Here is a 14,519-nt window from a genome sequence, read left to right as displayed (position 1 = left end):
TATAAGAATACCACAGCTTTGGTTAAGAATTTTTCAGATACTGATAGATTTAAAGAATCAGGCATGGAGACACAACCTATTTAATGTGGTGCTTGAGGGTGTTTTGAGGAACTTGGAATGGGACAAAGTAGGTCTGAACAACAACGGTCGCTTCTTGAGTCACAGTCAGTTCACAAACAATATAGTACAAATAGCCCGCAATCCAGCTGACTTACTTAATAGACTCACATAGCGGGGTAAGAAAAGCAGGGCTCAAAATTAACATAGATAAGACTAAATGAATGTATAATAAATATTGCATGCCTGATTACATTAGACAATAGGGCAGTAGAAGTAGTTAAAAATTATTTATATCTAGGTCAAGTCCGGTAATAAAAAGAGGAAATAAGGAGACGTATGAAATCAGAATGGAGTGTATTTGGGCGAATGAATGCTGTATTATAATCTAAAATGCAACTGTGACTGAAGAAAAAGATCTTCGATAAATGTGACTTCTCAGTGATGACGTATAGATGCGAAACTTGGGCACTAAACGCCAGAATGCTGCATGAGGTCCAGTGCATTCGAAGGAGTATGGTACGCTGTATGCTTGACAAATCGAGGATAGATAGAAAACGGAATACGTGGGTTAGAAGTATAAGAAAGGGGGTTGATGTAACGGTGAGAGTAAAGAAATTGAAATGGCAATGGGTGGGTCACATAGCTAGAAGAATGGACGAAACAAGTGCTCTAATGGTACCCGAGAGAATGTAAAATGGTGCAAGGAAGGCCACAGTGTAGATGGGTGGATGAAATCAAAAATGTGTGGAATGAGATAGATGAGAGTTGCTTAAAACAGAGATGAATAGAAGCGTGTTAGAGAGACCTTAATCCAGCAGTGGATGGTGAATGATAATATACATACATGTGTAAATTGAAAATTTTAAAACGCCAATAAGAACTTAACATAAAGAATAAATACACAAGAGGTTCATAATGGAAAAACTACATGTCTATTTAAACATCACTGGTGTTACAATTTTTATCAGTGTACATATTTTAAAATGTACCTTTATTACTCATTATTGAGGATGTTGTATACATTTTACAATCCCACTGATTATAGGTACAATAAATTTAACATAATTACATTTAAACCATCAATCTACATATAGTATGTACGATTCCGATAACTCATTAAAACTTTTATACCCCATTCAATTCGAATTTTGATTTTATATCTATGTAAACAGTTTTATAAAAATTAACGATGTTGTACAAAAAAATATCATTGTATCAAAATATAATAAAAAAAAATAGGAATGTTTCCAATTGTGAGTCCCAAATACCCTTAAATTTAACAATCCATAAGTAAATTAAGCGAGTTTCTTCAACATAGATTCGAGTTTGCGTGAATCAACTGCAAATTTTCTAATTCCATCAGACAGTTTATCGGTGGCCATTTGGTCTTCGTTCAACTCCCAACGAAATTCTGCTTCAGACAATGATATTTTTTCTAAAGAGCACTTCAAAGATGCTGAATTGGCATCCAACATCTAAAAATAAAAATTAAATTGAAAAAGTAAAATAAAAATGTATGTGAAAAAGCTATAATGAAAAATATATACCTTTTCCAACGGCTGTTTTGAATCTTCGAGTTCTTGTAACAGTTTAGGGCTGATGGTAAGAAGATCGCATCCAGCAAGAGCGCAAATTTCCCCAACGTTTCTGAAGGAAGCTCCCATAACTTCAGTCTTATAGCCATGCGTCTTATAATAATTGTAGATTTTTGTCACCGATATTACGCCGGGATCTTCCAACGGAGCGAAAGATTTTTGAGACGTGTTAGACACATACCTAAAATGGAGAACACAGTTATATGCGTACATGTATACATATTTACATACGTATAAAACATTAAATATAGTTACCAATCCATGATTCGTCCTACAAATGGCGAGATCAAAGTGACACCAGCTTCAGCGCACGCTACAGCTTGGCCAAATGAGAACAATAAAGTGAGATTGCAATGAATTCCATGCTTTTTTTCCAGTTCTCTGAATATAAAAATAGAAAATAGATTTACATATTTATGTAATTATATTTAAACATTGATATAAAACTATAAAATTCACCTCGCCGCTTGGATTCCTTCCCAAGTAGATGCCAATTTTATAAGAACTCTATCCTTATTGATGCCATTCTCTTTGTACAATTTTATGAGTTTCAAAGCTTTTGTAATACTCGCTTCTTTGTCGAACGATAATCTGGAGAAATTATTTATTTAAATAAGTATTGCAACTTATAATTATAATATTATACTAAAATATCTTTAAAATACCTTGCGTCGACTTCGGTGGATACACGACCGGGAATAATTTTCAATATTTCACAGCCAAATAGCACACAAAGCATGTCTATCGTTTCCGAAATTTGATCATCCAAATTCCTATAACAATTGCATTATATTTTTTTTATGATAAACGGATTGGAGATGATTTTTTTGACCCTCGAATATTAGCTATTGATTTTTAAAATATAATAGTATACATACGAAGCTTTTGATTTTCCATATCGTAGGGCTTTCGTGATGAGTGGTTGATATTGTTCCATTCCGGAAGCAGAAAGGATCAGCGAAGGATTTGTTGTAGCATCCCTCGGTTTATATGTATTCATTGCTGTAAAAGTTTTTATGAAATTTATCAACTTTTTCCATAAACATTTGAGTAATTTACATTTTAAAAGGTATTTAAAGGACATTCTGATGAATGATGATTCGCAATACTGATTAGAGTTTTAAAACGCAATTATGGGGGCACAATTTTACGTTTAAGTTTTCCTTATTACTCGAGAATACCAAACGCTATTCAAATGATGCTATATATGTAGATAGAAACACAGGAAAAGTTCAATTGAAAAGAGCGGCAAAGATAAGAAAATGATAAAGGTTAATAATAGAATAGAAATGGTACGACTTCAGATTGTAATATTAAATTAATATAATTAAAAATGTACACGAAGACATCGACATATTATAAAAGCAATACATTTTTTGGTAAAGTCATTGTTTATGTTATTAAAAATATAAACTATTTCTTATACAATCCAAGCATGTAATCATTCCGAGTATGGAATACTTTGTGACAAAACAAAAACATTCGACAAAAAATCCACCGTGCCGTTACATATGGAAAATTTACCAACATTTACTTACACCATATTACAAAGTTCACCTTCACACTGCAAGTGCTATGAAGCAGAGGTCAAGTTGACCTCTGGTTTTACACATGTAAACGCAATAAATTGCAGTAAAACTGGAGTATTGTGCAATTTGAATCTTATTAGTAGAGCATGTGTGTGTGTGTGATTGATCGAAAGTGGTCCAATTTATAAATTGGTCAGGGTTGTAGATCACAGTCATAGTTATAATAGCCCGCAGCGAAATGCCGTCTTTTGCGGTTTTCAAACAAATATGTATGACAAACGCAAAAGCATTCGATTTTCGATTAACCGTTTACCGTTAAAGTCTCCCGTGTCGGCCACCACCACCGTCATCTTCTTCAGCTGCTCTAAAGCGGTCATCTTCAATCTCGGATTTTACTTTACTCAGATCTCCGAACAACGACCGAACCGACTGACAGGCGGTTGACGACTGACGACTGACTTCTGAAAGGCCACACGTGGTTTCGAACTTCAAATCACACACTTCACCTTTTTGCCACTCTCTTATCTTAATTTTTTATAGATCAGGTCTGGACAAACTTTTTGACTGAAGATAGGCATTAGGAATCAAAAATGAACGTCTCGCCGCAAGTAAAATACTATTTATACATTATTTACTGTCATGAAAAAGAATTTCAACATAAAAAATAAGTGATCCTCTAATAACTAATAATTTGGCGGGCCGCAGAAAAACTCGAATTGCACTGCATGTGGCCCGCGGGCCGCAGTTTGCCCACACCTGTTATAAATGGTAAACGGATTACGCAAATTACTAAAGAAATATCTGGCAATAGAGTTCTCATTCATGGAGTTTTTGGGTGTCAAAATTTATAAATTTTAGTGACGTGCGCGAGATCTCTTTTTACGGAATAATCATTGAACCGTTATAGATAGATGCGGAAAATTACAAACTCAGTACTTGGCTTTTTTCATTTCAAAGTTACAAAATCGGAATTCTTGCTATTTATTGACTATATATTGACACCCTCTAGTGCCCTCGATGGTGCTCCTGTACAATACTTTCTCGGGGAACAAATACAAAGCGTTATATGAGGGTTAACTAACTAGCGTTATATGAGGGTTAACTCACTAGCGTTATATGAGGGTTAACTAATTAATTAATAATTTTATTCGGATCGTGTGTAGGAATATAACACAACTTGTATTATCCCTAATCAAAAACAGTGATCTCATATATACATAAGTCGTGCGATGCAGTGCCGGCCTTACACCCGATGGCGCCCTCGAGCAATTTTTTCTAAACATCCTTTCAACAGCTTTCTCCTTTGGCGCTCTAATCTAAAATTTTGAATGGCTTTTGGCGCTCTAATTTTAAATTTCAAAGCGCCTTTGGCACATTGTTCGGCGCCCTCGGGCGCCGCCCGACCTAGCCCCCCCCCCCCTAAAACCGGCACTGGTGCGATGGCATCATCGCGCTCCTGTAAAAATATGCAGAGCTAACTTCGCCTGGAATTATCTTCGATATTCAAGAGCAACGACCCAATTAGACTCTTCCAGAAGATGATTTCATCACCCGATCGTATACCGAGCAACCTTGAGGCACAGCTTCACACTAACTTGACTTCAATGGCCATGGAAACTTCCAGAAGTATGATCTCGTCACCCGGAGACAAAATATAGCCTCAAGCTCTCGAAAGCAGAATGACATCACTCAACCATTATATAATCCAGAGCAACAAACTCGGCTAGTCCTTCCGCTAAAGAGGGCAACTAGCCGACTTCCTCGCGATCATACTATACTTGTATACTGTACGAGTATGGCTCGACTGCACTCGGCTAACCTCGGAGATATTAATCTCTTATCCCAACACACGTATTTTTATGTATTGAAGCCGTCGGGTCTAAGGTGTGTGCAATTATACATTTGAACAAAAGGGAAGAGTCCACTTCGGTCCCTACTAGTATCACTACAAACTAACTAGGTATAATGTAATCGCCAATCGGCCGGTGGTTTGATTCTGATTATTCTGACAGTTTTCTGAATGTGCTTGTATTATCTAATTTAAACTTGGCAATTCGATTAGTTGCGAAATCCATTTTGTTTCGATCCCCAAAAACATCGACCATAAGCAACGTGTTCGCGAAACCTATCGAATGTAGATACTTAAGTTGGAGCGCGCACTTTGCCGTTTGCTTTTGATTACACTGTCTTGTTATCGTCGGCTCGTATTATACTTCGATCGTTTTCTTTATTCCATAGCATATTCCAATCCAGTCGCACTTTGTGCGCTAAAATATGTTGAACTAAAATCTGTGGGCGCCGGGGTACAACTGAATCAGATCAGCTGTTTAATTGTCAACCGTAAGATTTCCAATTTGTAGGTTAGTATTTCAAAATCTCACGCACATAACATTTATACAAGGATACTTTGCGGATATATGTTTTACATTTTCTCCTTCGACCTGGTTATTGATTATGTCTGTACTATAATTCACAGCGCGACAATGAGTGAATTGATAATTCCACCTTCGCCGAATTGGTTCCTCAGCAATTGTCTATCAGTGGGAGCTGATGGCTACGTCGTGTATGGAACTTTATCCACCGATATAGCCATCCTCGTACCGAACAAAACGTCTCCATTGTATTTCTCCGATGTAAAAATCATTCAGTCGGCTCATAAAGACAGGTAATGTATTGCTTTGATTAGAACTAGTGTTTTAGATTAGATTCAGTATTTGAAAAGTGACTCATTAAGTGTTATTTATTTATTTACATTTTATTTGACACATTTTGATTCATATTTTGTTATATATTTCAGGGTGACTTGCATTACTCTTTGTCCCAATTGGTTGACTTCAAGGTTGTTTGTATCCGGAGCAGACGATGGTTACGTTAAGTTGTGGAATGCTGAAACATTTTCAAACAATATAGCTCATAATACGCACGCATTAAAAAAAGAGGTATTAATTATATACACACATCATGTATTTTCATTTTATACTAGTACATTTATGTAAATTTCTAATTCTTTTTATTTTTGTTAAGAGTGTAATAAGCGTGGTCTTTCTCGATGCGAATCGGATATTATCGATCGGCAGTTTGAGTATGCTAGCACTTTGGAATATAAAATCCAATAATGTACAACGTGATCAAAATGTTATGAAGTTCTTTAAACCGATTTGTATGTCGGTGTGTCCGCATAAGCCAAATACGGTAGCTGTGGGTACGAGGCAAGGAGTAGTTGTTGTTTTATCAATTTCAGGTGAGTTTCCTTAAAATATTGAAAACTTTCGTCAGTTAAATCTTATGCAATAATGTGTATGTAATCGTTTATGTTCATTTTAGATAAAATTTCTATAGTATACAAAGCTCCTGGTCATAATGCCGAAATAACTTCGCTGAGCTGGTGTCCCACTCTCGACTGTGAATATTTAGACCGATACCCATTGAAGACTACTACAAAGCAATTTAAATCAAATGTTTCCAAAAGTATTCAAGACAGACTCGAAAGACAGATCGATAGTGTAGAAGACGACAGTCGTAGTTTAGACGAAGTTGTAACTAAAGTTGACATAATAGATGAGGAACAGCCGAAATTGGAGTTGAATGATTTTTTAAAAGATTGTAAAGATACTTTGGAATTGATAAAATCGAGCAAAAATCCAGAATCAGATTTTAGTGACAAGCAAACTACGTCCAGCAGACTCGTTGAAGCGTTCGATGAGTACGGAAGGTCAAAGCTTATACCGAAGATCATTAAAGATGAACGAGAAAAGATGAATAATTCGGCAATGCTTAACGAAACACTGCACACTGAAGATGAAACGTTCGACGGAGCTGCAGACCAGTCTGATATTTTTGACATTTATACGGATAATGATATGGATGAATTTGGTCACACTAAATACATATCTGAAAATGAAAAAAATGGACTAGTACCTGGAGTACCCGTCATTCCAATAGTGGAAAAATCAAAACCAATAGAAAAAATTGTAGAAAATGAAGCCGTAGAACAAAATGAAATTGATACACTTGCTACCACTGTAAATTCAATGCAGTTGAATGACAATGAAAAAGTTGAAAATACTGCAGTAAATGAAATAGAAAAGACGAAAGATTCTTTTTATCTTGCAAGTTGTTGCAAGAATGGGTACTTAATATTTATATGCTTTTTTTTGTGAAAGTTTTCGACTGTATTTCGACTTATATATAAATTGTTAAAATTTCAGATCTTTATGCATCTGGCGGTGGGGAGGCACATTAATATTATCGCAAGCATTGAATAAAACTGTCAAAAAAAAGCTTGTCCGAAGGGTAACACATCCATTTGGAGCGATTTATTGGTATAAATCTTCAGAAATAATCGCAGCATCGAAGGAATCGCAACTAATCAGCATCAAGTTTTCTGCAGATGATATGTACGGTGCACATGCATTATTAAAATATAGCAAAATTTAATTCAAATCACATTGATTTTATTCATTTCTTTTTATCAGGAAAATCGCATTTCGAAACGTTCATAACGAACATAAAAGAGGTCTATTTCGAATCACTTCAAATGTTCAAGGCGCAACGATAGATGCCGATACTGTTCCCATCATATGGACAGCTAGTATGGATAGATTGTTAGCGGGACACTTGATCAATAATAATGTCACTAATGTTTATTCAACGTTGGGAGGATATGTCTACGATATTCAAATATCTCCAATCGATTCCACGACGTATGTATTCAGTCTTTCACACGTGTGATACATATTGTTTGTTTTATATGTAGTAACGGTCAATATTTTCTATGACAGGTTTGCCATCGGTGCCGGAGATGGAACGATCCGTATTTGGAGATTGATTCATGGAAAATCTGATGATAACGTTAAAGTTAAATTTATTAAACAATTTTGGAACAATATCAGCGGGAAAGTTCTCAACATGGCGTGGCATCCAACGAAAGAAAAATGCTTGGCATTCACTACATACGAGGGCAGGGTAATGATATTGTTTTGTTAAGCTAAACCAGTATCATAGACTAGTGGTTAGCGTATAATACGCATTCAAACAAAGTGGTCACAGGTTCAATCTCACCAGTTGCTGCTGGCCAGACCTTGAATATGACTCCAAGTTCATCGTTTCCTATCAGATTTTGCCAATTTATCTGATTTTCATTGAAACAGTTCCAACTTATTGGCAACCTTTTCCCCATTTTTTCGCAAAATTTCGAGTATTTCAGCAGCTCGAATTTCGATGATTTGTATAAATGTTGCAAATTTGTCAATTTGCACAGCACATTTCAGGTATTATTTCTTAACGCATGCGCGCTTTATGTGTTCATGCGTTGTTTATTTTGTACTTTGTTATGTACAGTGTGGTTTTTTTTATTAGAACAGTGATGTGCGGTTGTTCTTGTGCAATATTCATGAACAACCGTCTCGTTCTCCGACGAAAGAGTCTCTTAGACTGTATTCGTTGGGGGGGGGGGGGCCTCATGTTGAGGGATTTAAGGGTCAAATTCCTTGGCCTTTAAAGCGGGCTTAGAAATACATATGTAGATGTCTCTGTGAATCAATGTTTAATGTGTAGGACGCGGGAAGGTGTGTTGACCGTATCCCCAGCCTATGGAAACACCATTTTTTAAATGAATATAAAAAATATGGCAGTGTAATATAATATGCAAATAATAATTTCAGATAGGATTGCTAGATGTATCGACGGAAAGTCCTGCAAAACTTTTACCACTTTCGTTGTGCTTGGGTGCTTTTCACATTTGCTGGGATTCTGCGAATCATTTGTTCGCATGCGGTGGAGATATATTAGTAGTTTATGATGCGATGCATCCCAATAAAGGTATTTTTTATTATAAACCAAACAAACTACAAAGTATGTTGTTGGTTTAATAGACAAATAAATCTGGCCGTTTCCTCAGAGCCAAAGAAAGTAGCCGTAAAAGTATGCGATGAAAATTGGGAAACTTCTACAATGACGTGGACCAGCCGATATCTATGCGTTGGATCACCGCAAGGTGGCTTCGCTTTAATGAAGCCTGAACATCCTTATGAAGTTGTTGCAGCCACGTTTCCCCATAAGTATGCAAAATTATTTGTAAATTATGTCTATTACGAATTTTTTAATGTGAATTAATATTTTTCAAGGAAACGTATACAGTCAATAGAGTGGCATCCTTCAGCAGTGTCTACCGATGAAAACGAATCTCCATGTGCAGATTTAATTGCCGTCACGGCCAATTCCAAAAATTTAGTAATTTTAAAAGTTATCGAATCAGAAGGTTAGAATCATTTATTTCATTTTTTGTTCTTAATCTTACTAGTAGTTTAAGTTACATTTAAATTTATTCTTTATAATGTTTTTTATAGAAGAAACAAAATTAGAAGTATATTTGGATCTGGAAATTCATTCTGAAAATATTATAAGTATATGCTGGAGTCCACATCACAATGGTCACATATTATCCACTTCTAAAGATTACACAGTACAGGTATTAAAGTGGTTACTGAAAAATAATGTTAAAATTTATGTGGTTTTTATATATTTTATATGTTTTAGATTTGGGATGTAATAAATAAATGTCTATTGCACACATTTGCCGATCACCAAAATCCTGCCCTTTCAGCTGTTTGGTGTCCTCTATCGACGAAATTTGTTATGTCTAGTGGTGGTGATTATACTTTGAGAATATGGGATATTAATCAGCATCCACCACAAGAAAATGTGGGCGTTAAAAGAAAACGTTAGTACATACTTGCATATAATTTATTTGACATTTTTATAATTTTGACTCGAATCGTATTGTGATGCATAGAATCATTGCAGAAAAGAAAAAATCAACGCTTGCTAGGCTGCGGGAGTTTGATGATAATTTGGCAACGCTGCAGATGGAATATGAAGAGTTGAACAAAACGAACGCGTCAGAAGCCGACACTAAAATTTCTAACGATATCGCTGGTGAAAGTTTAGAACTAGCGACCGTTAGCAAATCTTCAGATAAAAAATCTCACAAGAAAAATTATCCGTTGGTTAATTTTTGGAAAGAATATCGCGATATTTCATCGGGTGGCTGTCGTCAATTGTTCAATAGAATTAAAAGTGGAAATGCCGACGAAATTGACTACAGTGATGGATTGGAATATTTAAAAATATATGGCAAGCGTGATGATATTATGGGTATTTTAATAAATGAACGTAAGTAAAATACTATTGATCAAGAAATTTTTTTTTTTTGTTATATGTATATCAATGAAAGTGATTTTATTTTTTCAGAAAACTTTCACAAGGAAACCTACAATTGGAATGCTTTGGCTATAATAGGAGTATTATCTGGAGACTTGCGAGGAACCATAGAATATGCTGCTTCACATAATAAACTTAATACTTCTCTTTTGTGTTTAGCACCGTCAATTTCTAACAGGTTTTATTCTTTTTAGTCAACTAGTATTTTCGATTATTTATTTTTTATTTTATTTATTTATTTGTTTATTTAGGTAAAAACAGTCATATACAATTATTTAAATACAATTTTAACAATCAATTATTTAACCTAAATTACCATTAATTTTAACAATCTTATGAATAAATGGCAGTCGAAATTAAACAATATACTTAATAACTATATATGTACTTAATAACTATAAAATAATAACAATATACTTGAAACTATAAAAGTAATGCAAAAACAAATCACCTAATCTTTTCCTGAAAACAAATGTATCAAGGTCATTCAAAACTTTATTAAAATGTAAACAGGACCGTCTGAAAAAGGTATTTTTCGCGTAGTTCGTATGAAAAGAGGGGATATAGAATGTATATTTTGAACGTGGGGAGGAAGACCGAGGAATTTTAAATTAGTTTAAAATATATTTATATTGATTTAATTAGTCTACGATTTAAAGGTGCATTTAAAAAAATAACTGCTCCATAGAACGAATCATTTGCGCATTAGAATAAAAGAAATTGCGTATTATTAAATATGTTTTTGTTTTTGTTTCGGATACGGACTCCATTTTCAGTTCCGGATACCGATTCCCGATTTCTGTTTTAGTTCCGATTCCGATATTAATTATTACTATACGTATTGTAACTCTATTTTAAATCATGTATCAATTTTATGAAATTTTTACATGATTAATGCGTATTTGTTTTATTTTATATTAAATTGTCCCATTGATAATATATCATATGTGTTATTTTATAGATTTTGGAAGGAAATGTTTACATTATACGGTTCTCAAATTGAGGGTGAAGACAGAAAAAAATCTCAAGATCCCTCTGTGGATAGCTTGGGAAAAATTTGGCAAGGAGTTTTATTAATCACCGGCAATAATATTGAGGAAGGTTGCATGGCTTTGTCGGCGGCAGGCTTACATGCCGAAGCTGTATGTGCCGCTCGTGCTCGCAATGCTGACCACATTGCAGAGAAGCATTTAAAGATATGGTCTGATGCTAACATCGCTAGCTCTAACTTTGGCAAAGCAGCAGAATGGTATGTGCCAAGTATAAGTTATAATAGATTTTGAGATGTACATACATATGTTTATTTGTATACATTGTTTCAGTTTACTGTCGTTGGGTTTGGTTAAGGAGGCCGCCTACGTATTGGGAAAATCGAATGAAGAGACTGAACTGGCATTGGCTGCTGAAATTGCTAAACATGCTGGCAATTCTGTTTTAGCAGATAGTTTATCAAATAATGCTTAAGATACAATAATATCCATATTTTTTGTATTCATAACCACCCCATATATGTACATGTATTTATGTACAATTACTTGGATACTCATTTTTATTTTTTTAAATTGAATAATATCCTAAAAATTCTTTTTGCCTTTAATTATTATGTATTTCCCAATTTTTTATTGTGTCCGTTGGTATAATGTCAATGATTTCGCATTCAAATTATAGAGAGTGCATTTTCACCTGACAATTTTCGAAAGGGAAGTGGCATGTAAAAATATTTTATTGTTGATAATTACGTACGCGGTAGTGACATAATGCATTTGTGTATATTGTTATATTACACACTACTCGCTTATTATATTTTCACTTGTGTGGATTACTTACCATACAACTGCATTGAATTCAATTTTTCCATTAATATATAAATACACATGCAAACATGGCGATCAATTACTTTGAGCTACATGTATATAATACTTGTTTGTATCAAATGAAAGTGAAAATAATATAACTGAAATATAAAAAGAAGTAACTTTCTTGAATTTATCATCATATAATATATTGTTACGTACTTGGATTAGGATTAGGCTGAGTAGCATCCCAAAAACTGTGTGACCGTTATAATTGGTTTCGAGGATTATCTCCAGGCTTAAGTACAAGTCGGCTAACAATGAGATACCCCCGAATGCACTTAGCGGGGGTAGCGGTAACTCGGTCGCATTCCGCTAGAAGGTTCTCAGAACCCACAGCGATAGCGTGGGACTGACTTCCGTGGCACAACTAGTACGTGACCATAACAATAGGAAACAAACCGGACATCGAAGATGCCCTGAGAGACCTTTCCTTTATAAAGAGGTACTTATGCGATATCAAGACATTCTGGACGGAGCACTGCCAGTGCGTGTATCTCCTTAATCACTAATAAATGCTGTGAAACGACTTTGGCCTTTTACTTGGATCCTCCACCCACCCCTACGCAACAATATTATTGATGAACGTGATAGATAATTTACAAAGACATTGGAGCCTCGCGCCATTGGTCAATGTTTTAATACGACCTTTTTATTTCTATGCTTGTTTTTGTTAACTAGTGTAAATATACATTGTAAAATATACACACGCCTATTTTTTTAATTAAAATTTATATTTTACCTATGGAATTAATACTTGTACATATACATATGTAGGTATATAAATTTTGAAATTATATTCAAGTAGTATGTAGGATGGTTTTTACCAATTTGATCAGGACCTTTTAAACAATGAAATCAGATAAATTGGCAAACCCTGATGGGAAGCGATCGACTTGGAGTCACAAATATCCAAGTCTGATCAGCAGCACTCCAGAAATACTCCCAAATATTTGTTTTTAATCGAGGTCAACCCAGCAAGTTTTTGATGGTTAGCATTAACGCAACCTGCTGGCTATATTAATTGACAATTGGCATGATTGATGTGGTTCGGTTATTATTCCACAAAAAGCGATCTCGATAGCGAAGCGATAACACCTGGTACTCAAAAACTCCCATCAATCGAAAGCTATCCACGCCAAATATTGTACTAACGATAACTCGAGTCCCAGCTGTTCCGTGATCGAGATTTTGGTGACATGCGCGATATCGCTTTTTGCGGAATAATCTGTTTACCGATTTATGTACATGATTTGTTTTCTTCGGGTAGCTTAGAAAATATGTCATATAAAGTAGTTACATATGTATATGTTCAGTAGTCGGTAGCGACAGTTCACCTCCATATTCTCATGGTTTCGTGTCTGAGGGTCGTGACTTCCATAATGCGGCTCGTAAAGGTCCTCCAGCCCTCGATATCCCTCAGCTCGCAGTGACTCAACTAGTTTTCCCAGAGGCATACCTTAACTGGTCACTCCATCTTGTTGGGAATCTTCCTCTTACTCCACTTCCCTCAACGCTTCCCAGAATGACAAATCTTTACCCCTAATATAGATGGATGATAGCCTATCGTCAACCCTCAGCTCCTGCAGAACGGAGGCATTGGTTCTTCTCGCTACCCAGGGGCTTCTAAATATCTGTTTCCAGCACCACATTTCAAAACTTCTTGGTAAATGAGATGAATATATCCGCCGTTATATTTGAAAGTGGCGGAAGTCCAATTTTCAGTTCCAAAAACACTATTTCTGCTTGTCTTTATTCACAAATTGCTATCCCTTCTTTAAATTCTATATGTCCATAATCTCGGAAAAGCAGAACAAATATATTACATGCCACCAATATTTTTAAATATGGTTTATAAACGCAAAACATTATATTTAATGTTTTGCGAGATATTTTTCGACATGAAGAAAAATGGAAATATGCCACTTTCAATTATAGCGGCTCATACGTAGAAGTTTAGTAGTCATTGTTCTAGTTTGTACTCACGATAATATATTTATTATACTAAAAAAAAAGAATTGAAGATGGCGAGTCTAATATAGTTTTTTGTCGTTATTAAAGTTGTAACTAAATGACTGATAAGAAGAATATATGTGAGTAAAATTCAGATTAATGATGAATAAATATCACTTTAAAAAGATGTGTATACAATGTACTACTTCAATAGTGGTGAATATTTATTATTAGATTTTTTAAAACTTATAACTGAGAATCTATGGTTGAATGTTTTATCGACAATGGCAGATCCCGTTAAATGTTAA

The 14,519-nt window shown here is 34.9% G+C and overlaps 2 protein-coding genes across 2 annotated transcripts; one reads left to right on the top strand and one right to left on the bottom strand.

Annotated features, from left to right (window-relative positions):
• Positions 1-1,280: 1,280 nt before the first annotated feature.
• Taldo (transaldolase) lies at positions 1,281-3,735 on the bottom strand. Its single transcript, XM_077438931.1, has 7 exons — positions 3,498-3,735; positions 2,534-2,657; positions 2,321-2,428; positions 2,115-2,246; positions 1,911-2,036; positions 1,608-1,836; positions 1,281-1,535 (listed from the first exon to the last, which is right to left on the bottom strand). The coding sequence occupies exons 1-7, from the start codon at positions 3,559-3,561 to the stop codon at positions 1,356-1,358; spliced, it is 963 nt and encodes a 320-aa protein (XP_077295057.1). The 5' UTR covers positions 3,562-3,735; the 3' UTR covers positions 1,281-1,355.
• Positions 3,736-5,286: 1,551 nt separating this feature from the next.
• Positions 5,287-12,955, top strand: LOC143916349 (gem-associated protein 5-like). The gene is made up of 17 exons (XM_077437396.1): positions 5,287-5,544; positions 5,661-5,849; positions 5,982-6,123; positions 6,209-6,425; positions 6,509-7,313; positions 7,393-7,581; positions 7,660-7,887; positions 7,966-8,149; positions 8,848-9,004; positions 9,084-9,243; positions 9,310-9,443; positions 9,532-9,653; positions 9,722-9,905; positions 9,989-10,357; positions 10,436-10,583; positions 11,367-11,654; positions 11,728-12,955. Exons 2-17 carry the CDS (start codon positions 5,668-5,670, stop codon positions 11,867-11,869), a joined length of 3,651 nt encoding a protein of 1,216 aa, XP_077293522.1. The 5' UTR covers positions 5,287-5,544; positions 5,661-5,667; the 3' UTR covers positions 11,870-12,955.
• The last annotated feature ends 1,564 nt before the right edge of the window (positions 12,956-14,519 follow it).

This window comes from Arctopsyche grandis, chromosome 9 (assembly GCF_051622035.1).
Source record: "Arctopsyche grandis isolate Sample6627 chromosome 9, ASM5162203v2, whole genome shotgun sequence".
Classification (NCBI taxonomy): Eukaryota; Metazoa; Arthropoda; class Insecta; order Trichoptera; family Hydropsychidae; genus Arctopsyche; species Arctopsyche grandis.
The sequence above is the reverse complement of the archived record's forward strand: the minus strand, read 5'-3'. Positions and strand labels throughout refer to the sequence as shown.

Excerpts from the sequence above, each read along its gene's own strand:
- Taldo (XM_077438931.1), bottom strand. The coding sequence starts at position 3,561 with ATGACCGCTTTAGAGCAGCTGAAGAAGATGACGGTGGTGGTGGCCGAC. Across the intron at positions 2,658-3,497 it reads CGACACGGGAGACTTTAACG|CAATGAATACATATAAACCG; the intron begins GTAAACGGTTAA and ends AAACTTTTACAG. Across the intron at positions 1,536-1,607 it reads CAAAACAGCCGTTGGAAAAG|ATGTTGGATGCCAATTCAGC; the intron begins GTATATATTTTT and ends TTTTATTTTTAG.
- LOC143916349 (XM_077437396.1), top strand. The coding sequence starts at position 5,668 with ATGAGTGAATTGATAATTCCACCTTCGCCGAATTGGTTCCTCAGCAAT. Across the intron at positions 7,314-7,392 it reads GCAAGTTGTTGCAAGAATGG|ATCTTTATGCATCTGGCGGT; the intron begins GTACTTAATATT and ends TTAAAATTTCAG. Across the intron at positions 10,584-11,366 it reads GCACCGTCAATTTCTAACAG|ATTTTGGAAGGAAATGTTTA; the intron begins GTTTTATTCTTT and ends GTTATTTTATAG.